This window comes from Actinia tenebrosa, unplaced genomic scaffold, assembly GCF_029948245.1.
Source record: "Actinia tenebrosa isolate PJP-AT-01 unplaced genomic scaffold, QUT_ActTen_1.0 PGA_scaffold16__25_contigs__length_10494907, whole genome shotgun sequence".
NCBI lineage: Eukaryota > Metazoa > Cnidaria > Anthozoa > Actiniaria > Actiniidae > Actinia > Actinia tenebrosa.
In genome coordinates, this window is record NW_028292576.1 from 921,191 (window position 1) to 947,154 (window position 25,964).

Consider the following 25,964-nt stretch of genomic DNA (forward strand, 5'->3'; position numbering starts at 1 on the left):
CACTCCATATATAGACTAACATATTTTACATAAACACGGGATGCGGGTAATCGCAGTACGAATCGAGGGGGGTACTTTAGACGGGTAATCCTCCGGTTGTCGTTGCGCTGGAACCCCCATCCCCTATACTACTAGAGATGGGTTTTGCTGCTAAATTGAAAGAAACTAAAGATGATTCAGCACCAGTTTTGTTAACATGTTCTGGCGTCTTTCCACAAGACACAAAACAACATGAAGAAGATAATTTTTTTGTTGATGAATATCTTCCTAAATCTAAGTCATCCTTCTTTCCTAAGTCCAAGAAAAAGAACCAACTTAAAAAAGTGACCCTGATTAAGCATCATGAAACTATGGATATTAGCAATGCATTGTATGAAGGAGGTAACTCGGACCGTAGTTTCCTATGCTATACATCCCTTTCAGAAGAAGAGAAAAAGAAAATCAAGAAACTGTCTGCATATGTATTTGAAGATCAAGAGATAATAGAGCTGCAGTTTGTAAACCAAGGAGGAACATACATACTGACTAATAAAAGTAAGCAAGGCTTTGATGAGGCGAGAGCGAAAGGTGCACCAGTTATTTATCAATCTGACCAAGGAGGGAATAAAGTTGTTGGTGCTCTTGGCAGTAATGACAACTCTAAAGGAAATCCAATACTCAGTCCAATTTTTTTAAAGGGAGGCATGTTTAAAGGTATTAGTAGAGATTTATTCATTAATATACATGACATTTTAAAACGTTTTGCTTAAAAAAATAATTCAAATATTTAGGAGATGCCCCCTGAATTTCAATGATCAAAGCATACATACATAATAATTTTAGACCAAAATCCCACCATTTTCTGATTGACTGATTGAATTTTATAATTATCTTAACTATTGATGTTATCAAGAAACGGTTTTTAGTTTGAACTCCCTAGCTGGTATATCACTGTCAAGTTGTTAATAAGACAATTTTGAATTCCTTAGTTCAAAAATCAGTAAAATATTGCAACATTCATTATAATTGTCAAAGTGCCCCCCCCCCCCCCCCCCAAAAAAAACAGGAATAATTTCCAGAATTATAAGCTTCACTTTGCAATCTGTGGGAGTAAGAAATTGCCCTATTTCACTATGACGTCACATCAAAACAATCTATTGTTTAAACGCAAAGGATCATGGTCATGGGAGGGGGTCAAATCAACGCAAATTCACCGAAAATTGTTCTAAAACCTGTATCAATCCAGGAAGAGGAGTAGAATAGCCAGCAAACACTCAGAATATTTTTCAGTACATATTAACACATATTATATCTGAAAACCAGGCCATTTTAGATTAAACTGTTTCGCTAGGAGCAAATTTTGTTGAATTTTCTATTGGATTTGGCGATTCTATCCCCCACATAAACAAGCAATGATATCATAGTGAAAAAGGGCAATTAAGGGAGGTATATTAGTGTGGTCTCTATCAGCAATGTGACTTGCCTTTCATGTTAAATTTCTTTTTCTACCATGAGTAATGCAAGACACTTGAAATGCATGTTTGCAACTTGACAGAAAAGTGTGCAACAAGAAAAGAAAAGTATTTATAAGGCTGACATTGTATAGAATAAGTTAAGTAATATTTTAATGAGTTGGATAAAAGGATTAAAAGTGGGGAGAGAGGAAACAAATACTCCAAGAAAAAAACAAAAATCTATCCAGCAGGGAGGGAGGGGGACAGAGACAAACCTGCCTTTGGTTTGTATTTAGTTTAAAATAGCAAAATACGAAATAATGATAAAAACTATTTAGAATTACTTACCAGTATTTGGCAGATAATGAAAAACCATGATGTCTTTTAAAATCCTCACCTTTCAAACTATTATCTTCTTCAAATTGTCATTTCATCCTTAGCATTTTGTTCCCCACCCCCACCCCCCACCCCAGCTTTCCTGTATTTATTTTTCTGTATTCTTCTTCCAACTTTATTGTTAACCGTTTGGATGTTTTTTTAGCGCTCTATCTAGCTATAGTACTTCAATCAATCACCATTAACTTAAATCAATCAATCAATCTCAAAATTTATTAAATTATTGCCATACTAGATAATTATAAAAAAGATTTTTTTACAAAGATATAAAGAAGTTATACATAGCTCGATAAGCTTTTTAGTCATTTTTTAGTAACTTTTACTTTAATCTGTAACCTTTTCTGTATCTTGTTTGCAAAAACTTTTTTATTATAGCTAAGGGAAATAAAACATGTGTACATGTCTCTGTACTGTGATATAAACAAGCTGGGAGCTGTCATAGAGCATGAGAGAAGCAAGCTCAGGAACACAAGGTGTGTAGCCTCATGTCTCTCTTAGCTTTCGAGTGCTCTACAGCTCCCGCAGTGTTTATCACACTACAGAGACAAAAGCAGCCATTTTATATTGCTTTGAATTCATAAAATATTTTGAACAATTTTGTGTGAGCGTGTCTCTGTCCTCTGGCAGCCAATAAGCACACTCATTATACCTTAAATATTTTATAAATGGCAATAAAGTTGTGAATTAATTGATTGATTGAAGTACTAGCTAGATATATAGTTTAATAAAAGTGTACATTTTAATGAGGTTTTCAAAGCAGCAGTGTTTAATTTGTGTGATGAATTTTTTTAAAAATTGGACCAATTGAAAGGTTTATGGATTGTCAGCAAGATGTCATTATAAAGTGACAATAAATCCTCAGCTGGCTATAATAATATATATATTAAATTTACAATTAGTTCCAGATGCAAGGCCAAGTGCAAGTGTCTGTGACAATGCAACAGGGCCAGGTCCTAGTAGAAATCAAGATACAGGTATACAAAATATGCATGTTTATAAAGTACATACTTAATTACCTATGTATCATAATTAGGTGAATTAGTGTGATACTGATAAATAAATGATTGGTTAATAGATGAAAGTGCAGCCAGAAGCAGTGGTGCAGATACTGGTGATAGTCAAAGCAACAAGCAACAGTCAGATGGTACTTTTTAAAATCCCTACTTTTCTTCCTGCCCCCTATCCCCCACCCTAAAGAATTATGAAGGTTTGTTTGTTTTAAAAGATGTGCTAAATGTCAGATACTGAGATGTACTTCTCTATATTATTTGATTTTGAAATTCCTCCAAAGACTGTCTTGTGGATTTAAAAATTTGCATTATTAATATACAATAAAAATTACAAATACTTACTAGTGGTACCACTTAATAACAGATGTCAATCAAGTTGTTATTACATAAAAACACACCCAAAATAAAATAGATCAGAAGTTTGATTTATTTCTGATAACATGCATATCTTGATAAAATTGCAGATCGAAGGGCACCAGGAAATAGTGGTGATGTAGTACAAGTTGGGCCCTACAGTCAAACAAACAATGAAAACTCAGGTAGTTAATCTTTTGTTACTGTCAAAGCTGGCTTAATTGACCTAAAACATTATGACGTCACAGCTTGTTTACATGGGCAAGAATAATAGGAATTTAGGCGACATTTTCTTTTGTTTGGGATATTTAGTACAACATTTATCTGTTATCACCTTTCCCCATCTAATTAACCATTTTTTATTGTGATTTAATTTGTTTTCCAGCTATTTTGCCCCCTCTGGTGACCATGATCCTTAGCGCTAAAACAATAGATTGTTTTGATGTGATGTCATAGTGTTATAGGGCAATTTAGTTTGTTGTAATTATCTTGTTACTATAAAATCCTGTGAAAAACCTGTGAAAACACAGGTAACATCAAAATGACCTGTGAAAAAACCTGTGAATTTTATTTTCCATGGAGAAACCTGTGAAAACCTGTGAATTTCAGCATGACAAAAACTCATTGAAACAGAAACCTGTGAAAAACCTGTGAATTTGGGCATGATAAAAACTCATTGAAACAGAAACCTGTGAAAAACCTGTGAATTTGGGCATGATAAAAACTCATTGAAACAGAAACCTGTGAAAAACCTGTGAATTTCAGCATGATAAAAACTCGTTGAAACAGAAACCTGTGAATTTCGGATGATAAAAACTCGTTGAAACAGAAACCTGTGAAAAATCTGTGAAAACAGCTGAAATGCTTTTATATAATTCTAATTTTCCTCAACATATTTTGAAGGCATATGATCATACTTATGACACTAATAAACAGCTACAGTAAATTTAACTTGACATTATAAAAGTTTCTTTATAAAAAATCCTAAATAATGATCTCACATAGGATGCACGATCCTGCTTACAATCCTACTTAAGGATAACAGTAGCATTTTCCACAGAGTGGCTCTTCATCCACTGAATTCCAATTGGAATTTAAAAGTTGATTTTTGCGGAGGGAGGAAAACCAGTAAACCCAGAAAAAACTCAGAAGCACAAATAAGCAACAAGCAACTCTGCTCACAAAACAACACCACAAGCCTTGCAGAACTCGAACCCAGGTCGCATTGGTGAGAGGTGAGCGCTCTCACTGCTACGCCACCCGTGCTTCCCTAGTTAGGAATAGGATCCCAAAAATATCATATGATTCTATGCTGGAAACTATTATTTACTGAGTTCCTGCATATATTATTGCTTATGGAAATGCTTATCTACATGCTTGTTGTTATTAAAAACACCTTTAATTTAGTTAATTTATTGAATGTAAACATATAAAACAGCAGTGCCCTAATAATGTGGCTTGGGTCAGGAATGGAATATATAATTTAAATGCAATTTTGACTTTTTAAAATTTACAGGGGTAATAACACTCTGCAAATATGGGATGGGTTGCTTCAATTCCAACAATACCGCTTATATATCCCAATAATTTCCGGGTTTGCAATTGATCACGACTACAAGCTAAAACATTTATTAGCAATAATGATAATACATTTTTATAAAATTGAATAAATTAACTGAAGAATGCATGGCATTTATCAGATGGTGCTGTCTGCCAGAAACTTATTCTCCTGTTTCTGAAATCCTCCAAGTGAAATATAATGCTCAAACATTTTGTATTTGTTTTATTATTATTTTTTATTTTAATCATAATGTGCTTAGCTGATGTCTTTCTGCTTCAGTGTTGAAAAAAAATTTTAAAAGAAAAACTTTTAATTAACTAGTAAGTTTCATTCGGATAAAGCGTTGATAATTTTTTAAATTTTAGAAAATGGACATTACACATTGAAAGCTTAACTATAAAATAAAATTAATACCTTATTTTGGCTGACTTTTTGATTTTCCTCCTTCTTTTGCAAGAAAAAACTACCACAACCCCCACCGCCATTTTAAGTATGCTGGCTCGCGTTATTAGTCAGCGGACTTTTTCTTGGTCACATGACGAAAACACGATCATTGATTGGCTGTTGGCATTAGAAAGCAAAAAGGCGGGAAATCAAAAGTTTTTTCGCTCATTTTTGCAAAGAAACCTTCCTTGGTTGATTTGTAATGAAGAAAAAACTATTTGTTAGAAGATAAAAAAGCCTTCAAAGCTTTTAAAACAAAAGATCTTAATTTTTTGAGATGAAAGCAAATATGTTTACTCAAAATAATGCCTCTGCTGAAGTAAAAATGAAGACATCAAACAAAAAAACCCTGAGTATATTGACAAGAATTAAAAATGAAGGTTCAAGTTGTATTCAAGCAAGCAGTATTATTCAGTGGAGGTAGGTTTTTTAAATTTAAAAGCTATTTGAATATTGAGTTCTATAGATATATGCTGTTATGTTTTGGCAAGTTAAAAAATGCAGCATTTGAATCTGAACTATAGCATTTTTCTCTTTTTACAGCCTCAAAAGCTGATAAAATCACCACAAAACTTGAAAACTACAGACTGTACTTCCCCTTTTTTGCTGGTTAGCTCTGGTTTAGCTTATAAAAGAGCTGGATCTTAGATAATGATAACTACTTATGAGCTCTGTCTATATGGCTCTTGCCAACTGGTCAGTAAAATTAATTCTTATGCGAAAAAAAGAGGATAAGCCTATCTAGTTATAGGTAAATTATTGTTTTCAGGCTTTAGTTATTGAAGGATTTCAAAAGAATTTTATAAAAAGAATGACAATAAAAAATGTTGAAAAGTTGAACTTCATTTTTTTTAGATCATGGTCAATGTCAGACTTCTATGAGATCATAGCTCAGTATTAAAATTGCAAAAACCCAGTAGTGACCTCTTTGTAGCTTGGACTCAAATTTTGCTATCTTATAACACTTAATGCATAATTGACAGAGATGGGAAAACAAAAAGGCTTTTTTTGTAAATTAACAATCAAAATTTAGTATTACTACATGTAGGTGCCATTTATATATAATGCTTCTGTTAATGAGCTCTGACTTAATGTTTTTGAAGTAGGATTTACAGGTTTTCTCAAAACTTGCAATGTAAGCTTTTCACAGGTTTTTCACAGATTTTAAGTGTAATATATTTACACAGTAAAATAGTTTTTTTCCTTATTAAACCTGTGAATATAATTTTCACAGGGTATTTTAGTATAGGTTTTCTGTCTAGAAATGTTTTGCAAAAAACCTGCAAAAATAATACTCACGGGTTTTTCACAGCATTTTAAACCTGTGAAAGTGTCCCTTTTCACAGGTTTTTGACAAATTCAAACCTGTGGAAAAAAACCTGTGAAAAAACCTGTGAATTCTTTTTTACGGGTTTTTCACAGGTTTTTCACAGGTTTCGAAACCTGTGAAAGTGTACGTTTTCACAGGTTTTTAGGTTGTTAAACCTGTGAAAAAATTTCAAAGGTTTTTCACAGGTTAAATTTTCACAGGTTTTGAAACCTGTGAAAGTGTACGTTTTCACAGGTTTTTAAGGTAGTTAAAACCTGTGAATTTACATGTTTTTCACAGGTTACATTTTCACAGGTTTTTCACAGAATTTCCACAGGTTCTGGAACCTGTGAAAGTGTTCCTTTTCACAGCTGGTCTTCTTGGATGTTTCAAAATCCTGTGAAAATTCTGAGAAAAACCTTTGAAATTCCTAAAATTGAGAGTTATTTTTCACAGGTTTTTCACAGGATTTTCACAGGTTCTCAGCCAGTAGTGGGCACAGGTTCTCAGCCAGTAGTGATACTTTATTTGATTTTCTTTATTGTTTATTATGATTATTTTTTTCATCTTCTTAATTTACTTTATTTTAAAGGTACAGCTAATGCCAAAAAGGCTTTAGAAAATGTTATTATTAATTCCTTTCCAGAAGTTTGAAAATTCAAGTCTGTAATTTGATATACAGCTATTTCAAAAAAAAGGTGGTGAACTAGGTTTCATTGCATCTTGCAACTTGCATAGCTTGCATGCTGCATCTTGCATAGCTTGAATGCTGTGCCATCTTGGATCTTGCTTACTAAGCTTATAGTACACTCAACAAAATTACTCGACTCTGATTGGTCGAGAGGAGTACAATTATAGCGTTAATTGTACTCCGTAGGAGTACCGAATTAAGTCGCTATGGCAACACGGCCAAAACAATGTCAAAACAATTATTTTCTATCATTTTGTACTTAAAAAACATATAATGAAATTTTAAAGCCGTAAGAACTTTTTTATGCATTTTAGTTGCGCGATAGACTGAAAATCGGCCGCCAAATAGACAAAGATGAACGGCGTCGCTTCGCATTTTTTACTGACAAAAAATATAAACAAAAAATCGCACGATCTTCTCGTACAATTTGGAACTAATAGACACTCTTAATGTTTTGAAAGTTCTTGGAATTGCACTCGCCTAAAGGCTCGTGCAATTACAAGAACTTTCAAAACATTACTCGTGTCTATTAGACCTTTTATGTATAAGACATATGTCTCATGTCTGGTTTTGACCCACTTTGTGAAGTTCGTGATAGAATTTAATGAGCTCAGGAAACAAAAGCCATTGTTTGGCGAGTAAATTAAATAATGGTATATCAACGTCTTTATCTCTTATCGCCTACCCGAGTGAGACAAAGGATATATTATATAGATATCGATGAAATATGAAGGTAGTCATGACAACAGTGATATCTTCACATGTGACGGATATGATATCTTCACTGTGTAGAATGTATGAAAGTTTAGGACACCGGATAAGTCCTCGTATTTCGCTCATCGATATCTATATAATAAACAGAACATTACATGACCACTTGGAGATGCAAATTTTATCTTCTCGTGTTGAATATCTCTCAGTCGTTCGCTGCGCTCACTCGTGAGAGATACCATCAACACTCGAAGATAAAATTCGTATCTCCGCGCGCCCATGTCATATCCTCTATGTCAAATAAAGGAGACGACTAATGGATTTTTTAACCTTTATTTCAAGAACAAGACAGCGTAAACTACAAAATATTTAGTGTGTATTAATGATGAAGGTCATTTGCAAAACAGAACTGACTTTTTTATCGTGGCAGACTCAAAAACATTGTTCCCTTTGTGAATGAGGGTTTCAGTGTGAGAGAATCAGAGAAACAAAACCAAAAATTCACCCACTACAACTTATGACTGAAACCGGTATTTCAATATATTGAAGCTGTTGTTTAATACGTATTTTGTAAGAAACGCAATCTCCGATTACTCAAAGAAGCGCAGCAATGTATAACGATAGGGAGAAAGGCACGAGGGTGCCTCCAACGTTCAGAAATGCAGCGATACGTTTTAAAGAATCCTATGGCGTGTTCCACTTTAATCCGACAGCTAGTGAGCTCCCTGTTTATCTCCTGTAGTCTTGGGTTTCCATTGACTTGGGCTCTTCTTTTAGGTTTAATCAGAGCAGGATGGGGAGGATAACCGTTGTCAGAAATAATATGGCAGCCAGCAGGTAGATCTAGAGCACACTGCGGACCAATCCTTGGCATCATGTTAAATCCATTAGTGTCGTTGAGATGTCCGGGGAATCTAAAAATGTAGGGAATATAAAACTCAGTAATAAATCTAAAGCAAAACCTGGACGCATAGGCTGGCTTCACACCCACCGGACGAATTTTTAATCGTTCACTTTTATGATATTTCAGCAACAAACATCATTTCCAAGTTTACCAAAATAAAACAGTAGTAAGTACTTACGCAGCCGAACAATGAACTATCATCCCATCTGGAGTAACGATGATGTGGCTTGACATGAAGTGTTTCTTTTTGTCGCCTCTATAAAACATTGCCTGTCGTTGAGATGGTCGCCATATTGGATGAGTCGTTGCATCAATTATCCCAACACAGGACGGAAATTTTTTCCAGTGCTCCAGCCAACCTCTCCACTCTGCTAAAGCTGGCCAAACGACTTGTCGCGAATATTTCTCAAGTAGAAGAGAAACTATTTCTTGTATTGTTTTGCTTACATATGTAATGTCCACTTTAAACATCATGGCCAGGGTTTGCATTCTAAGATATCTTCTCAGCCAAATAAACACTAGGAGGAGTCTGTTTGTAATATTCAATCTTTGAACTCGTATCCTGCGACGGACTCTGTTGCGACGGTATGTCCTGTCGTGCAATATTATTGACATTCGCATGTCCACAACGACCTCACCAAATGTCTGAAGTGTCTCGCCAGTTAGATACCAGAATTTAATGGGAAAGCTAGCAATGTAATGGTAATAGTCACAGCCTCCATTAGGTTCTGCGATTCCTGTAAGGCCAAGTCGATCAATGACATCATTTGTTTTACACATGTCTAAAACGCGAATAATACATATCAAGACGAAGAAGATTTGACTGAAAAGATGAAACGGGAAAGCTGGGAAGTCATTCCCGGCATCTCGAAGCTTCAAAAATTGGAGGAGAACAAAGTAAGCCAGAATGAAGAACGTTGGCAAAACCGGAGGCGGCATCTTGTTTAAAGCGGTTGTTGAGAATTAGCTTTTCAGAAGATACAGCGTAGTATTCACGAGATTATATGCAATTCTGCTATCGTGTGTGCCAAAAATGCATAGGTAAGAGCATTGTATCGTGCTTGATGACAATAGCGTGAATCTACAATCGAGTAATTTCTCGGCTTCGGATATTTAACCTTGGCAAAAAATAATTAGCACATTATATTGTTCAAAGGTTATAATGTAGTTTTTGAACAAGTTGTCACCTCGTGCATGAAGCTCGCTTTAATGCATGACACAAAAAGGGACGAAATAGTGCGAAAAAAATCTGATGCTGACGCAGGTAAGACTTTGTCAAAGGAGGTTCATATTTTGTAATGACACCATAATAGGGGGTGTAATTGTTTACACAGTTTTTAGGATATAATTGAGCAGATTTGTCTTTGCATTTCTCTGTTTTGTGCAATATGTGAAAGAAACTACACATTTTTTTTCAAGTGTAAGTCTGAGAGGCTCAAAGGTATGTTCACACTTAATTCTGTATAAATACCGCCTGGAGTTCTGCATGTGTGTGGTTGAAGTTTCTTGGCTCCATGGAGGGAAGAAACATATTTCTCGAAGCTGCTTTTGCGGGAGAGCCTGTAGTGAATCTAGAAGACCAAGGAGACAAAGAGTTGGAAAGGCTGGAAAGGATTTTCTTTACGCCAAAGACCAGGCAAAAGCGAAAAGCAGACCGCGATAAAGGCAAGTCTAGCAAATCTGAAATAAAATCCAAAAACAGAAACCTCGAGCTACAGCTGGTAAGGGAAGCAGTGAGCAAAGTTGGATGTCTTCCCAAACGAGTACTTAGTTACGTTGAGCTTATGGCCGACCAGCTCGGTCCTGTCGAAAAGGCCTACTATACATCCATTGGCAAGGGAACAGGGCCAACTAAACAGACGGCACTTAGGCGAATAGGAAGAAAAATAAAAGAATGGCAAGTCTCGGGGTAATTTCTTGATATACCAATTCTGATCTCTGACTCTGATTAGCGAGTTGGATGATACTATATATTGACGTGTTATTGTTCACAATAAAGTTTTTCTGTTCTCTTTGTTTGCCTGGCGTAATGTCATTTTAAGGGTTCATATTTTCCTCACCATTTATTTCTAACATTAGAGTTCACGCACTAAACCCGTGAAACAAATACTAACTTTAAACAATATAAAACTATGATTAAACAAAAGAAAACAAAATATTCGGTATGAATTAGTACTAATTAGCACTATTTATTGTTCACGGGTTTAGTGCGTGCACACTATCATCGATGATAATTTTATTATCCATGATATAATTTGCTAACTGGAGCGTTTATCCGCCAACGGGAGCTGCCTTGATCCCTTGGAACTTTAAACTGAGAAACTTTAGCATAATGCAATTGATCATGACATGTATTAGAATGCAATAACTACGAACAGCTAAACAACAAAATCGTGAAAGTGCACAAGAAAACCATAATATTTTTTATTATTGGTATTTTTCGTCGCTTGGGAAAATAAACCTTCAGAAGACACTAATTCCATAGTTTTCTTTCGTGCTTGTTTGTCTTTTCACTTTCTGTGCATGAATGTTCAGGGAATTCAGTAAAATCGTTCTACTGCGGCGCGTGTATGCATAACAATAGATGACTTAAGTGGGTCAAAACCAGACATGAGACAAATGTCCTATACATAAAAGGTCTATTAATTTCCAAATTGTACTCGAGATCGTGCGATTTCCTATACTAATTGAAATGTATTATATTCTTAAATTATGTAATTCATTGTATTGTATTCATATGTCAACACAGAATGAATTATGCGGGAATAATTGTTATGCACACAAAGTTTAGAAAAGTTTCACATCGTTTTGTCATTTTAGTGCAGTTCGGGCTTGGTATGCAACATGCAACAAAACCTTTACCAGCCTTTTTATGAAATAGGTTGTAGCTGTATCACTAATATATCTATTATATATACATATATATAATTGTTATAATATACTGTACCAAATAAAGTAAAAGTCTGTTACATTAGTTCTCTGTTAGTTCTCAGTGGCCAAGAAGTTTGATGGTGCCATTGACAGTCATACAACAGTTCTGAGTGGGCAACTTACGCTACATTTATTCCCTAGGGAATAATGATACTAAAAATCTTAATATGGCTTTGATCACCTAGACTTAGGAAAGGGAACAAGATGCATTCTGGTATAGCTTGGGTATAAACATTTTTTTCTGGTCATCTTATATAGTGACTTGTTCTTCCTTCAGATAGACAAGAGTGCCTTTGTTTTTTTTAAACCTGTATTTAGATCTTATTAACCGAGCGGGAGGTCTGTACGGGATAATCTTGACCGAGGTCAAGATTATCCCGTACAGACCGACCAAGCTCGGTTGATAAGAGTTTTATTATATGACCACTTTTCATTGAAAAGGACAAAATGTTTTCGCCGTAAGATTAATATGCGATCGGACCGGTTAATACTGGAGAATCTAGACCAGTCCGCGATGTGATCTATTAAATCAGATTCTAAGATTCTCTAAGATTCATATATATAAAAACAAACAACCTTAACCTGTATATTTTATGTTGTGGACAATAATCCTACTCTACTCTAAACTTACATATTGTTATTTATTTATCTAGCTGACACAGATGGTCGACTTCAACAAATCACAAATTATTTTAATGTGACTATCAGTGGAAAAGTAAAAGTCGTTGCAATTGGAGAACGAAATACAGTCGAAATGAATATGTAAGTTTACCTAGTTAGGCGATTGCCATGTAAGAGCACGATTTATTCTGATTTATTTATTTACCCTTTTTGTATTCAGTGTATATGTTTGTCATAGTGATCCTTGATGAGCGATATATGTTAATATATGATGTATGATATATGATGAGCGGCATCTAGGTATGCAGTCTCTATTTACATACTTTAAAAAATCATTAGTAGCTGTATACACACACACACACACACACACACACACACACACACACACACACACACACACACACACACATACATACATACATACTTTATTCGTCCTCTTTAAGCCTTTTCGGAATAAAGGGCCTAATTAATTACAATTAAAATAATACTATATATAATTATATAAGAAGCAAAAAGAAAAGATCAAAGGATAAAGTAAATAAATAAATAGATAAATAAATTGTACATTTAAATTACATTAAGGTTTTAAGAAATCTGAAATGTGATGTTGTTTTAATGTCCGTTTAAAGTCTTTCACGGTTGGGCTTAACTTAAGGGCAGAGTCTAGTGAATTCCACAATCACAGGGAACCCAGTTTTCGGAGCATTTAAGTCTTAATGGGTTTAGGTAACTTTGCTCTTTATGACCTTCTCTTTGTTTGAGTTTGCCTAATGGTCGTGGGTCGTGGGTCGTGGGTACGAAGTCGTGGGTCGTGGGTATGAAGTCGTGGGTCGTGGGTACGAAGTCGTGGGTCGTGGGTACGAAGTCGTGGGTTCCAATTTTTTCCCCAAATTTATCATTTCTTCACTATACTTCCAAATCGAGATTGTGTGGATTTGTTCCTATAAATTCGGTGCAATTGTGGGTTGTGCAAGGTAGTCTGTGTCTATTTGGCCTTTAAATATGGGCAGAAACTAAAGCACGACTTTTAGGGTGCTTTTCAATGCCTTGGTATCACAAAGGACTATTTGACTTTAAATAGAGAATGCGCAGGATTGAAATCAACGTATATTTTAAGTATTTAGTTCATTAATATGTTGTTCAACGTCACGCAATTCGGACACAAGGTCTTTAATCAAAAAGGTGTTGACAACTCTCAATTTGTTCAAGTAAACACTTGACGCTGTTTTGGACTGCTGCTTATCAAGAGCTTTTGCCACTTTAACCAAAACAAAAGACCGACCGAAGACGTCCAAACAGATCTGTTTAGAAGTATACCCGTCTATGAATGGCCTATCGTCTATTAGAATATAGTCATACTCGACCAACTTTAGAGCTCTATATAACATAAAGAAACGAATTAGTATTCCCTGTTTGTCATTGGTAGTTAAAAGCAAATATTTTGAGTTTTGGTGTGATAATAGAAAACGAGAGGAGCATCTTATCAGATATTTCCATAAACTTTATACCAACAATCAGAAGCAAAAATAGACTATGTGAAAAGCGATCGAATTAGAAGTGTGTTGAGAATGATTCGAAATTCATAAAAAATTTTGTAGTGTCCACACACCGTGAGCCATGCAGAGTAAAATATTTCAATCTATTGCATAGCTAGGCTCTTTCCAGTCGCACCCAATACGAAAAGATACTAGATCTCTCGTATACATTAGGACATGAAATTAAAATTTGGTTCCAATAAAACTGAATATAAGGTTTGAGACTGGTGATGAAGATGAAGATGAAGATGGAGACACGTGTTGGAATCTCCTAAACCGGCGATTATTCATCATTCCATGTAGTTGGTGGACATGATTTTTTAAAGAGCTGACTCTATTGGAATTTCTACTTTCCTTATAATTTAGGTATGGACCCGCAAAATCAAGAATAAAACATCGCTTTGATTATACTTACATCCAATCGGTTCTTCTCTAAGTTACTGAATATAACTTCTTTGACCTTCTTGGTATTTAAGCCCAACTGATACGCTGCCGCTGCATAAAAGCAGTCCTCATCAACCTTGGAGTCGTAGGTAACGGTAAACCCCGCACTTTCAAGTCATTTACTCAGGATTTCCATATTAACACAAAGAGAACTACTAAGAAATAGTGAAACAAGCTTTCTCGCAACGAAACACATAGAACGAGGAGAAACGTAATGCCGAACTAAACGCGAATTTGCTGTCCATCGACTTCGCACGTTTGCAGCGGCTTGTCGCTCCAGTTTCTAGGTAACATCCGGATAAAGTCCATTGAAGACTCCTCGTTTAAGCGAACAAGGTAGACGACTAGTGGTTTTTGCTTGTTTGGGTTTTTTTTATTTTCTTCTTCTTTTTTTTTTATTATTTTATTTTATTTTTTTTCTACGCTAAATTTATGTTTAAACAGCAAGGCCAATATACTTAAATGAAATGTAAGAAAGTGCTAAAAGGTTTTCCAGGCCACCAATTTTGGTGTATATTTATAACACTGTCACGCAAATCAGACACAGACTACCTTGCACAACCCACAATTACACCGAATTTATAGGAACAAAGCCACACGATCTTGTTTTGGAAGTATAATGATAAATTTAAATTTATAAATGATAAATTTTGAAAAAAAAATGGAACCCACGACTTCATATCCACGACCCACGACTTCATACCCACGACCCACGACTTCGTACCCACGACCCACGACCCACGACCCACGACCATTAGGCAAACTCTCTTTGTTTCAGATCGGCCTACGGTTACATGAGCTGTAATCAGATCTGACCTGTTGGGTATTTCTATTTATGGGTTGCCTGTGGTGTTTAATGCATTTTATTAGCAGTCTTCTTTCGACTTCTTACTAGAGAGTTCGTTACCAACGGTTATTAGTTTGAACAAGGGCACTAGGACACCGAATGTGGTTGGATTTCTATAGGTTTTTTCCCCTTTCGAATATTTGAATCCCAGTCTAGGCTCGGCAGTGGTTCGTACAGTAGCGTTGGTGCTGCATCTGTCATCGCTGTGTAAACACACTGCCACCCCACCTTTCAAAATAATTGGATTAAGCGAGCAGACGAGAGAACAATGGCAAGCAGGCTAGTAGCCTACCCCGGGACTCTATATAGAACTTAAGGTGGATTTGATTAACGATATTAACTGGACGGTTGAATATTACTGACGTAAGGAGCATCGCGCGGTGGCGTTGTTGTTGGTATAGTACAAACAGAGTCAAGTACGGAACGGCCGTTAAAGAAGTAACGCTCGTAGGCTATTCACACCGTTTGACCTTTGGAATGAAAACGTCTGCACTACAACAGCGAACGAAGACAACGAAGGAACACGGACACAAGATAAGTAAACAAGTATATAACGTTACTTTAATTCAAATATTCGAAAGGGGAAAAAACCTATAGAAATCCAACCATATTCGGTGTCCTAGTGCCCTTGGTTTGAATTTATTCAGCCCTGATTGCCAATCGATTTACAGTTCAGATCAGACTACTGCAGCAATTATTCTACAACCACAGGAAACCCATAATTAGAAATGGTATTTTAGAACTTTTTGTAATTGAAAAATACAAATCATTCAACCAGGATCCAAAAGCCGGGTGTCCAAGGTATCGGTTTGTATGTCTTCCCTTTTCTCATTATATTTTGAAGAAATAACTACTGTTCATTTGCTAATATCTATTTTTTCTTCTTCTAATTTTACAGAAAAAAGAATCAAAATGTGACCAATAAGAAGGGAACAGAAGATGCTGAAAATAACGGTATAGTGTACTGAAGGCTATACAGCATTAAGTATTGGGACTGAGCAATAACACTTTGTCAACTTATATGTTACAGTGTACGAGACTGATCATTAGAAAAATCATATTTATTAGTATTATTCAGGGAAAAAGTCTTAATTTTTTTTATCGAATCCAGAAACCTCTGGGCTGATGTAAATCAGGGCATGGTTATAACCTACAGATCGAACCATCAAACAACTTCTGGGGTTTTCTAAGCCAGCGTACGGCTAACTCACAGATCGAATTGGAGTTTAGTGGGTATTATAGTGGGTATTCTCAGCAGATTGAGACATTTTGTTCCAAAAAATACTCTAATCAAAATGTATAAATCCCTCTTACAGCCGCTCTTGATATATGGAATATGTACCTGGGGTCAAGCTTGCAAAAAGCTTACTGATAAATTGCTCATTCTGCAGAAGCGCGCTCTAAGGTCAATATTTTTCGTGAAATCAATTCAAAGTGCAATACCGATATTCATTGAACATGAAATTTTACCAGTCAAATCTCTTTATTTTCATTCAGTAGCACAGCTAATGTACGATGTTAAATATGATTATATTCCCAGTAATATTAGCAAACTCTTTACTTACATAAAAGATATTCACTCCTATGAAACAAGATCTTCTGCCAGTGATAATTTCTACACTAGATATTCACGTTTAAACACTCAAAAAGATTCCTTCTCGCGAGTGGGTGCACGTCTATGGAATCAAATACCACCTTTCATTAGGAGTTTATCCAAAAAAAACTTCCAAAAGGAAATCAAAACCGTTTTATTAAACGATCTTAATATTAATCGCTATGATACTGAGATCTTCAAACTTTTTAAGTAAGTCTATCTGTAATGAGTTATTTTTCATTTTCTACTCAGTAAACTACTTTTCATTTCCTATTCAGCTCTTTGTACTCTGATATTAACATTCATTTATTATTAACATATAAAGACATCTTTGTAAATCTACGTGTATATTCTGTGAATTTAACCTGCCTAGACTAGCTTTAGCTATATGCAGGTTATATAGTTTTTCTTTTTTGTATTCTTTCATTCATCAATAAAGTTAATAAAGTTTAATGGAAGGAGGATGATCACCGGTAAACATGGAGAAATACTGTCGGACAGAGTTCGTGCTACTCCTTGAAATCCTTGAAAAGTCCTTGAATTGAAAACACGTTTTAAAGGGCGTTTGAAAAGCCCTTGAAAATAGGGGAAAGCGCCAAAAGTCCTGGAATCTCCTTGAATTTAATGCAAACTTAATGCTATTTCTAACTTTCCTTTTAAATAAATAACGATTAAAATTGATTGAAAAGTTTCTTGTTTACTGGTTGGTTGCGTGTCATGATCGTTTTTTATTGGTGGACGTGGCCCCGGCTGAATTAGCTTCACTGTAACATTGAATCAATGCTTAAACCACGTTCTATTACGAAAAACTTTATCCTTGAAAATCGAATTTTTGTGCTTGAAAAGTGCTTAAAAAGTCCTTGAATTTTGTAACAAGAATGTAGCACGAACCCTGCTCGGACCAAGAGAGAGACCTAACAAACTCTACTCAGGTGTCCAGGAATCGAGCTTAAGATCCCGACGGTGAAGGGCTGAAAAAAAAAAAAAAGCGATGCGATGAGTCGTGGTGTGTTGTGGTGTGGAGATGCGTTGCAGTGTGGTGTGTTTGTTGTGGTGTAGCATATTTCATTGTGCTGTTTGCTTTACGTTTCGGTGTGGTGTAGTTTGGTGTGTTGTTTTGCGTTGCATTATGGTGTGGTTTGATTTGGCGTGCAGTTTTGCGTTGCGGTGTGGTTTGGTGGTGAATTTTTTATACTTTTTAAGTCGTGGATACACGAAGCATAGAAACGAGTTTATGATTTATGATTTATATGGCGCCCTTTCTATATGGATATAATCAAAGGCGCTTTACATTGAGTTGTGAATGACAGATTGCTTTTATGCAATTATTGTGAGGGGTATTAATATGCAAATGTGGCAGTCACTCACTCACTCATTTACTAAGATGTTAGCAGCTCGATAATTAAACGTTTATCTATCGTCTTACGTCATCTGTTTACGAACGTTACGCTAAACTTACTTTCGTACTTCATACTCTTGTCAGGGAACCCAATATCTCAAGAGTGCAAGTAGGATTCAGAGGAGGATATCCACGAGTTTGCCATGCAGCAGTTTTCTGTGTTGAAGATCATATTCTTCTCAAACGAAAGTTAAGGCCGGGATACTAAAATTTGTTATATGTATATTTTTTTCTTTTGTGCTTGCAGATCAAAGTGCTGCATTTGATGATGTTGGTGATCGAACAGACGATAGTCATTGTTCTGGTATGCTAAGCTCATAAAGAAACACTAAATGATATTGCCATGTTATATTGTTTTCTCTGTTGTCTTCTCTGTTGTGTTGTATTGTGTGTTGGTTGTGATGTTTTGTTTTGTTTTGTTTTTGTGTTGGTTGTGATGTGTTATATCGTCTTGTGTTGTGTTCGGTTGCGTTTTGGTAGTGTTGTGTCTGTTGTGGTTTGTTATGTTTTGATGTATTATATTTTGTTGTAATGCGATTTAATTGTTATATTGTCTTGTGTCTCTGGTCTGGTGTTGTGTTCCGATACGTTTTAGTGTGATTTGTTTGTTAGGTTTTGTTTTGTTGTGATATGACGTGATGCGTTATATTATGATGGATGTGATGTTTTATATTTTCTGGTGGTGTGTTCCGTTGCGTTTTAGCGTGGTGTGTTGTGTTATGTTGTGGTGCATTGTATTTGATGTACTTTTTCTGTATCGGAGATCATATTTTCTCAAATGAAAAACGTTCAAATTGAATTGATATCCCGAAACAGCCTCTGGGCTGATCAAAAAGTACGGAATACAAAAAATATTTCTATTTTTGTCCTTTTTGTTTTGTGCTTGCAGTTCAAACTTCTGAATATGATGATGTCGGCGATCAAACAGAAGATAGTCGTCCTGGTATGCACATTAGCTCATATAAAATTAGAACATTGAAAAATATTGTTATATTATGTTGTGGCGTTGTGTGTTTTGTGGCATGCGCTGCTACAGTGCAGTGTCTCACCGCTGTGTATTTCAGACCGAGGATAGCGGGTTCGAGTCCCCGCTGAGCCACATGTGAGTTGAGTTTTCTTTGATGTATTGTTCTATCCACCATGAGGGTTTTTCTGCGGTTTTTCCTGTGAGTTGAGTGTTGTAAATAATGAATGTAGTGGTAGTGACACAGGGAGCCCAATTTAGATTAAAGTGAATGGTGAAAATAAATCGGAAAAATTAAATAATTATTTTTTTAATTCGAAGTCAAGATAATATCCTCGTAATACCATGGATAATATCCTCGTAATGTAGGAGAATATTTGGTTTGTGACAGGGAAAATGCTTGTTAGTAGACCAAAGAAATCATTAATTACTCACTTGGATCTGTCTATCCATATTTTATTGATTGTTACGTTAGTCTTCGATGAATAAACATGAATAAACAATAGTCTTTTTATCTCCTTTTCCTCCGATAAACTGCAGCATTTGAAGGGTCTTTAGGTTTAAGTAACACGTATCGCCGTTTAAAAAATGTTTTGATTTAAAAGGGTTAGAATTAGTATGTAACCTCTTATTTTGGATACTTCTTACAGATATGAAGAGTTCATTAGGGTCCAATGTCTTACTTGTGTTCCAACTGCAAAAGGATTGCCCGTTGATTGCTTATGATTTTTAACCAGCTTTCATGATAATGAAGTTTTGTCCTATTAAATGAAAGCCCTCCAATTATCTGTAGTTATCTTTCATTTTTCCCTCCCTCCCTCCCTCCCTCCCTCCCTCCCTCCATCATTCCATCCATCCATCCATCCATCCATCCCTCTCTCCCTCCCTCCCTCCCTCCCTCCATCCATCCATCTATCCCTCCATTTATTTAATTGTTTGTCATGTTTTCCTAATTTATAGATGACGTAATTAAGGGAGTCGTTGCTGAGATTAATGGACAAGATATAAAAACTGTTGATTGCAAATTATTTGCTAAAGCGGTTGCCAAATCTCTACACCTAGACAGTACATCGGTCGAAACTCCATCTCCGATAATTATGAGGAATTGTCAAAATTGTTGTGTTGCTTTGAAAGAAAAAGGAAGACTCGACATCTTTAAAAGGTTGAAAATTACATTACCAAATGGAATGACAGGTTGGTTAAATTTTCGTAGTCCTTACCCACTTTTCACGCTGGGGAAAATAGCACCTGAGGCCACGTCCATACTAATTGGTTTTCCAGAAACTCCGTTTTTTTCTCACCGAAAACGCTTCGAAAGCTTCGCATCCACGCTAGCGTTTTCCTAGCGTTTTCGCCTCTTCACACTAAAACGGTTAAAAACGCAGATACAAACGGAAATGATTCAATATCGTCATTTGCTCTTGCGAAAAAGAGACGTGCTAGTGTGAATGACGTAAGCGTTTTTAAAAGCCTGCGATTTCGCCTGTCCACACTTTTAGGATGGGCCTCCGATTTCAAATGTCTTCACTCTGGAGAGCGTTTTCACATTTAGTTATTTGTCGATCGTTTAGTGTCGCAAGGGCAGAACGCATCGAAAAGTATTAGTATGGACGTAGCCTGAAATCAGCGTCCTTTAAATTAATGTTCCATTCCAGCTCCATCTTAATGTGATTATGATAATTCTTTCAACCGAAGTGTAAGTTGTTATAGACGAGAGATAATCCTCTGAGAGGGTTTAAGAAAAGATGAAGGGGGTAAGAGGCAGAATTTTTCTCTTAAAGACTCCTTCATTACCCTTCTCCTCCCCTACCCTTCTTCACCCTCCTCCACAAGATCCCGACTTCTGAAGATCCATGTTATGTCCAAGAAGTGTCTAATGACAAGTTATTTAAAATATGTAGGGCCACTTCGACCAGAGCAAACAAGGTTTCAAGAACTGCCTGTAAAGGACCGACAGAAGTTGACTGAAGCTATGTCAGGTAAGCATAAACTTTTAATCAGTCTATTTTTCAAGTTGGGAAAAAATGTTAAGAGTAAAAAGTAAATCAGTCTTATTTAGCCTATAGACGGTTTTATGGGTGGTATACGCTGCTACAGCGCTGTGTAGTTCATGTCTGGGGTGATAGGTTCGATTTTCCACAGAATTGTGATGTGTTGTTTTCTCCTTGCCACAAGAGTTTTTCTCCGGCTTTTCTCTCAATAAAATCAACATGCGAATTAAGTGTTGTGGTTTGTAAATATTGAATAGGATGATAATATGCCTGGAATGAATCTCAAGAACCCTTGCATTGACGGGGAGAGTTGGGTGTGAACGTTTAAGTTTCTTGCTCTATTGACCACTCTAAAAACTCCAGTGTATGCGGGCTTAGCCTTGAATCCAGGAGTTGCTTGTTTCGTTATTCTAATTTCTGCTTTTGTTTACCGACCTCAGAAGTTAGGTTAAGCTCGCACACACTGGAGTTTTAAGAATCGTCAATTGTTGCTTGAATAACTTGTGTATCAAGCTCCTAAATATGCTATATCCAGCATAAATGCTCAGTCATTCGTGACAGGCGGTAAGAATACATTTAAATAACATTAACCTTTAATTTTTTCGTCAAACTTGACATTTCCCCCCACGATTTTCTAAAATAAAAGCATCTTGCAGTCAAATCTATCGATAATTTTTATCTTTTTCTGTTTCCTCTTTCAAGGAAACGACAAGCTAATAGAGACATTGGTTACAGAGTTATTAGTTGAATCATCATATCAGATTGCCTACTATAGAAGAATGGAAAATCCTGCAGAGAAAATACTTGCCAAATTCTGCCAAAAAAGAAGATTATTACTTGGCGAGTTATATAACATTCTTGTCAGATATGATGCTGCTGCATTGGCTGATGAGTTTTTGTAAGCACCGTTTTATACCTTATACTTCTAATAGATACAGTTACAGAAACGCCCGTAGAAACAGGAATGCAACTTTTGTAGAACAAGAAGACACGTTTCGGAATTCACCTTTTCCCCCATTCCCCATATTGCTTTGCTTTTTGGAGGGTAACCGTTAAAAAAACTGTTTAAAATGAAACCTTCTTCAATCAGATGTGTTTCTTATATCTGCTTTTATCAGTAAGATACTGTTTACCAATTCTCCACGTTCTGAACAGCAAGAACATGTATAGACTCACAAAGAAGTGCTAATGATTTACATTACACTTATTTAATCTTTGTTTTGTTTTGTTTGTTTGTTTGTTTATTTTTGTTTCAACAACGTCTTCAATAACAACAACAATAACGTCTTCAGCATTTTGTGGGTTTTCCCCTCTGGTTACGCCCCAAATCGCAATGCATTATGGGGAATTTAGCATCTTACTGAATATGAACAAACACCATGTGACTGCTTGTTCTGCTGCAATAGAATACATCGACGATACGGCGGCCATCTTGCAAGGGGCAAAACAAAACAAAGATGACGGAAAAGATATAAAGTTTCGTGTGTTTGTCTTCATTTTATGCCAGTGGGTAAAGGTGATCGATGTGTCGTCTTAATTCATCTTTAATTGGAATATCTTAAGGTGAGCTGTTAATAGCGAGCTTTATTTGCACTCGAACGCCCGATAAAGCCTTGAGATCCAAGATAGCCGCGGTATCGTTGAAGTAGTCCATTGACTTGATGCTGTCTACGTTTGTAAATTTAATTGGCCCTTCAAAGTCCGACATTGGCATCGAAGAGAATGCGCTTGCTTCGTGTAAGTCCTAATTTTCTGATCGCTCTCTATCAGCGTGTCTTTATTAATGTCGGAATCTCGCAATTTTTGGCATAAAGTATATAGAGTGCCATAGGAGCCGTGGGCTTTGCCCTCTACTCTTTACCTTTTACACACGTAAACTAAGTGGTTCCAAAACAAGTTCATTGGTGCACAGATGACACCAAGTTATAACTGTCATTCTGTCCTAAGTCATCTGTAGACACTGAATTCGCTGCGCACGCTATAAGTGACTGTATAGCAGATATGAGGAACTAGATATCTGATGAGCTTTTGCTTAGCTAGAATTAAGTACCAGTTCTTCTTAATCGGTACCAGACAACAGTTAGTTTAGATATAGATAGTATTTCAGTAGCCATGTCTTCCCAGTGTCTGTCGTAAGAAACTTATGTAGCTGGTCTATGCACGTTATCAAAGCACGTTAGTTAGTACTTGTTGTTGGTGAACCGCTGCCCGGCTAGCTCAGTTGGTAAGAGCGTCGGTCTGTTGTTCGAGAAGTTGTGGTTCAAGCCTCGGCCGGACCAACACTCAGGGTCTTAAAATAACTGACGAGAAGGTGCTGCCTGAATTGTAATTACATCTGCAAATGGTTAGACCTTCAAGTCTTTTCGGATAAAGACTTTAAACCGTAGGCCCTGTCTAGCTGGTCTACGCATGTTAGTAAAGTCAAAGCACGTTAGTTAGTACATGAGATATTTTACTTTGCCTCGGCTAGAAGGGTCACCCTACTGGTAGGGTTACCCTATTTGCGAAATAGGGTGATCGTGGTACCCGGGACAACTTTTCCCCATGTAAACACTTTAATTCGCCTAACCGAGACAACTTTTTCATTGAAATCGATATTTGTCGCGGGTTTATAGTGACAACTTCTTTCCATATGAACGCTCGGTATAGTTGGCTCGAGAGTAGGAGGGTGTTCCTACCAGAAACAAGTTTTTTCCATGTAAACGGCCCGTCGGGGTCTTAAAGTAACCGAGGAGAAGGTGCTGCATTTGATAATTACATCTGCAAATGGTTAGACTTTCACGTGGCTCGGATGACCACGTTAGTGCCGGTCCTGTCACTAATCAACTAGAGACGTTAAAAGAGGTTTACCAGTTGAATTACTGTCAAGCGTTATCCTCTATAAACAAAGTTAATTAATTTTTTTTACAGCACAGCATTAGGCGCATTCCGCGCAAAGTACAAGCTTGTCAGCTGAAGCGACTCAAATTCTAATACACGCTTTTATCACCGGTCGTGCTGACTATTACAACAGGTTGCTCTATGGTCCATTTTTTTTTTGGAACATTACTCCTGTTTTGCGTAGGCAGCACTGGCTGCCGATAAGATCTCGTATTTTTATTTGCATTTAGAGCTATCCATGGGCTCTCGCCCCAAGTATCAGTATGCCTAAATTATGAATCTCTCTTTCTGGAGAGTTGCTTCACATCAAAACAATCACTATAATATTGAAACGTCAATTAAAGGGGGAATAGTGATTCCTAGACGATTAATAATTATTCCAGTAAAATTTCAACTGAATTACAATTCGGACAATTTTTGTACTAGTCCCCTTTAAAGACGTATCTTTTCAGGTTGGCTTGTTGTTAGTCATTCTCTTATTAGTTTTTGGAATGGTTTTCATAAGCCCGTGAAATACTCTTAAGGATATTTAGCACTACTTTACTCTAATTCTTTTTTTTTTCTATTGTGTTTATCTGAGTATTACACTCTAATTAATACACTTTGTTTCACGGGTTATTAAAAACCGCTCTAACAGTACCATTAGTATATGTAATAGATTAGGACTCCATGCTGTCCAATTAAGAAATAATTGGACGAGGAAAATTCCGAGGACTGACAAAATTGGATGAGGCCGTAGGCCGAGTCCAAGTTGGCAGTCAGAGGAACTTTTCGAGTCTAATTATTTCTTGATTGGGGAGCATGAAATCCTAATTATATAGCTGCCTAATTAATCCCATATCAACAAGACCTGTCCAATTAAGAAAATAATTGGACAGTTACCTATATGGGATTAATGAGAAGCTGTATAATTATTATTATTATCAATCTAGGATATTTTTAGTTGATATTTTATAGACTATATGCTGTAATTATTTTTAACCACTATAATCACATAATTTTATATTAAGTGTCGCAGCAAATGTAATGCGCGATAGATCATTGTCATGGATATCGCACAGTGTAATTGATTAGAATCATTATAATAATTATTATTAATTTCGAAATAGAGAATAACAAAGATTTCGTTGTTGAAACGCCCAAAGAACTCATATCCATAGGACCCAAGCCATGTTTTCAAAGAAATAGAAAAAATGCGCTGTGATTGAACAACCTTCAAAAGTGTTGTATGACTTCACAACAAATTCAGTTTGTCGGTAACAAATAAACGAGCAGGGGACTGGAACTGAGTTTCTCAAATTTGATTTAATTTACAAATTCACAAACAGAACTCATAAGAAAGAGCGAATAAAAATTAATGAGCATTGAAAATTCGATCCAGTTTGGGTAAATTGAAAAGAATGATTATACGAGTTAAAAAATTCTAGAAATACAGAAGTTAATTATGAGTAACTGATATTGTGCGAGTTTTGCTGAAAACCATTTAAACTTTAACGGGATATGTAATTTTTATCATGGCTCAGCTCAGTTTTCATTGCTTTTCTAGAGGAGAAAAGTTAGGAAGATGTCCTTAGGAGTTTCCCTTAACTCGATCGCGCAGCCTCTCCTTGACTCGCTGCGAGTTTAGATTCCAGAGTAGGGCTAGGCCTATAGGCGATATCAGTGAAGGTAACGGGGAAAGGTAACAACAATATGGAATTTTCCTAAACTTTGCACGTTTTCCCGGCATATTTTTTTCTGTGTTGATATTGAACATTTGATCCACAATGCATTTCAAGCTTGTTATGCAACAAATATGCAACAAAACCTTCACCCTGTTGAGTAACTTCACGCGAAGGACAGTACGTTTCTCCATTTTGCGTCTCTCTGTCTCCCTGCCCTTTAGTCTGACATCTTTCTGCCATTTCTATGTAGACTTTAAACACAGGTGGCAAGTAAGAGCCAT

General features: G+C 36.2%; 2 protein-coding genes across 2 annotated transcripts; one reads left to right on the forward strand and one right to left on the reverse strand.

The window, feature by feature from the left end:
- Nucleotides 1–121: 121 nt before the first annotated feature.
- On the forward strand, nt 122–25,304 carry LOC116289724 (uncharacterized). Its single transcript, XM_031696667.2, has 11 exons — nt 122–693; nt 2,729–2,803; nt 2,905–2,973; nt 3,304–3,378; nt 12,398–12,506; nt 16,090–16,145; nt 18,432–18,488; nt 19,074–19,127; nt 20,109–20,342; nt 21,050–21,127; nt 21,842–25,304. The coding sequence occupies exons 1-11, from the start codon at nt 138–140 to the stop codon at nt 22,039–22,041; spliced, it is 1,563 nt and encodes a 520-aa protein (XP_031552527.2). The 5' UTR covers nt 122–137; the 3' UTR covers nt 22,042–25,304.
- Nucleotides 8,227–9,752, reverse strand: LOC148910520 (uncharacterized). The gene is made up of 2 exons (XM_089031481.1): nt 8,992–9,752; nt 8,227–8,823 (listed from the first exon to the last, which is right to left on the reverse strand). The coding sequence occupies exons 1-2, from the start codon at nt 9,750–9,752 to the stop codon at nt 8,466–8,468; spliced, it is 1,119 nt and encodes a 372-aa protein (XP_088887607.1). The 3' UTR covers nt 8,227–8,465.
- Nucleotides 25,305–25,964: the final 660 nt, after the last annotated feature.

What these genes read in the sequence shown, in the direction of transcription:
- LOC148910520 (XM_089031481.1), bottom strand. Translation starts at nt 9,752, where the DNA reads ATGCCGCCTCCGGTTTTGCCAACGTTCTTCATTCTGGCTTACTTTGTT. An exon ending in ATAGTTCATTGTTCGGCTGC is followed by an intron (nt 8,824 to 8,991) that starts GTAAGTACTTAC and finishes CTACATTTTTAG; the next exon opens with ATTCCCCGGACATCTCAACG.
- LOC116289724 (XM_031696667.2), top strand. Translation starts at nt 138, where the DNA reads ATGGGTTTTGCTGCTAAATTGAAAGAAACTAAAGATGATTCAGCACCA. An exon ending in ATTACCAAATGGAATGACAG is followed by an intron (nt 20,343 to 21,049) that starts GTTGGTTAAATT and finishes TAAAATATGTAG; the next exon opens with GGCCACTTCGACCAGAGCAA. An exon ending in GTTGACTGAAGCTATGTCAG is followed by an intron (nt 21,128 to 21,841) that starts GTAAGCATAAAC and finishes TCCTCTTTCAAG; the next exon opens with GAAACGACAAGCTAATAGAG.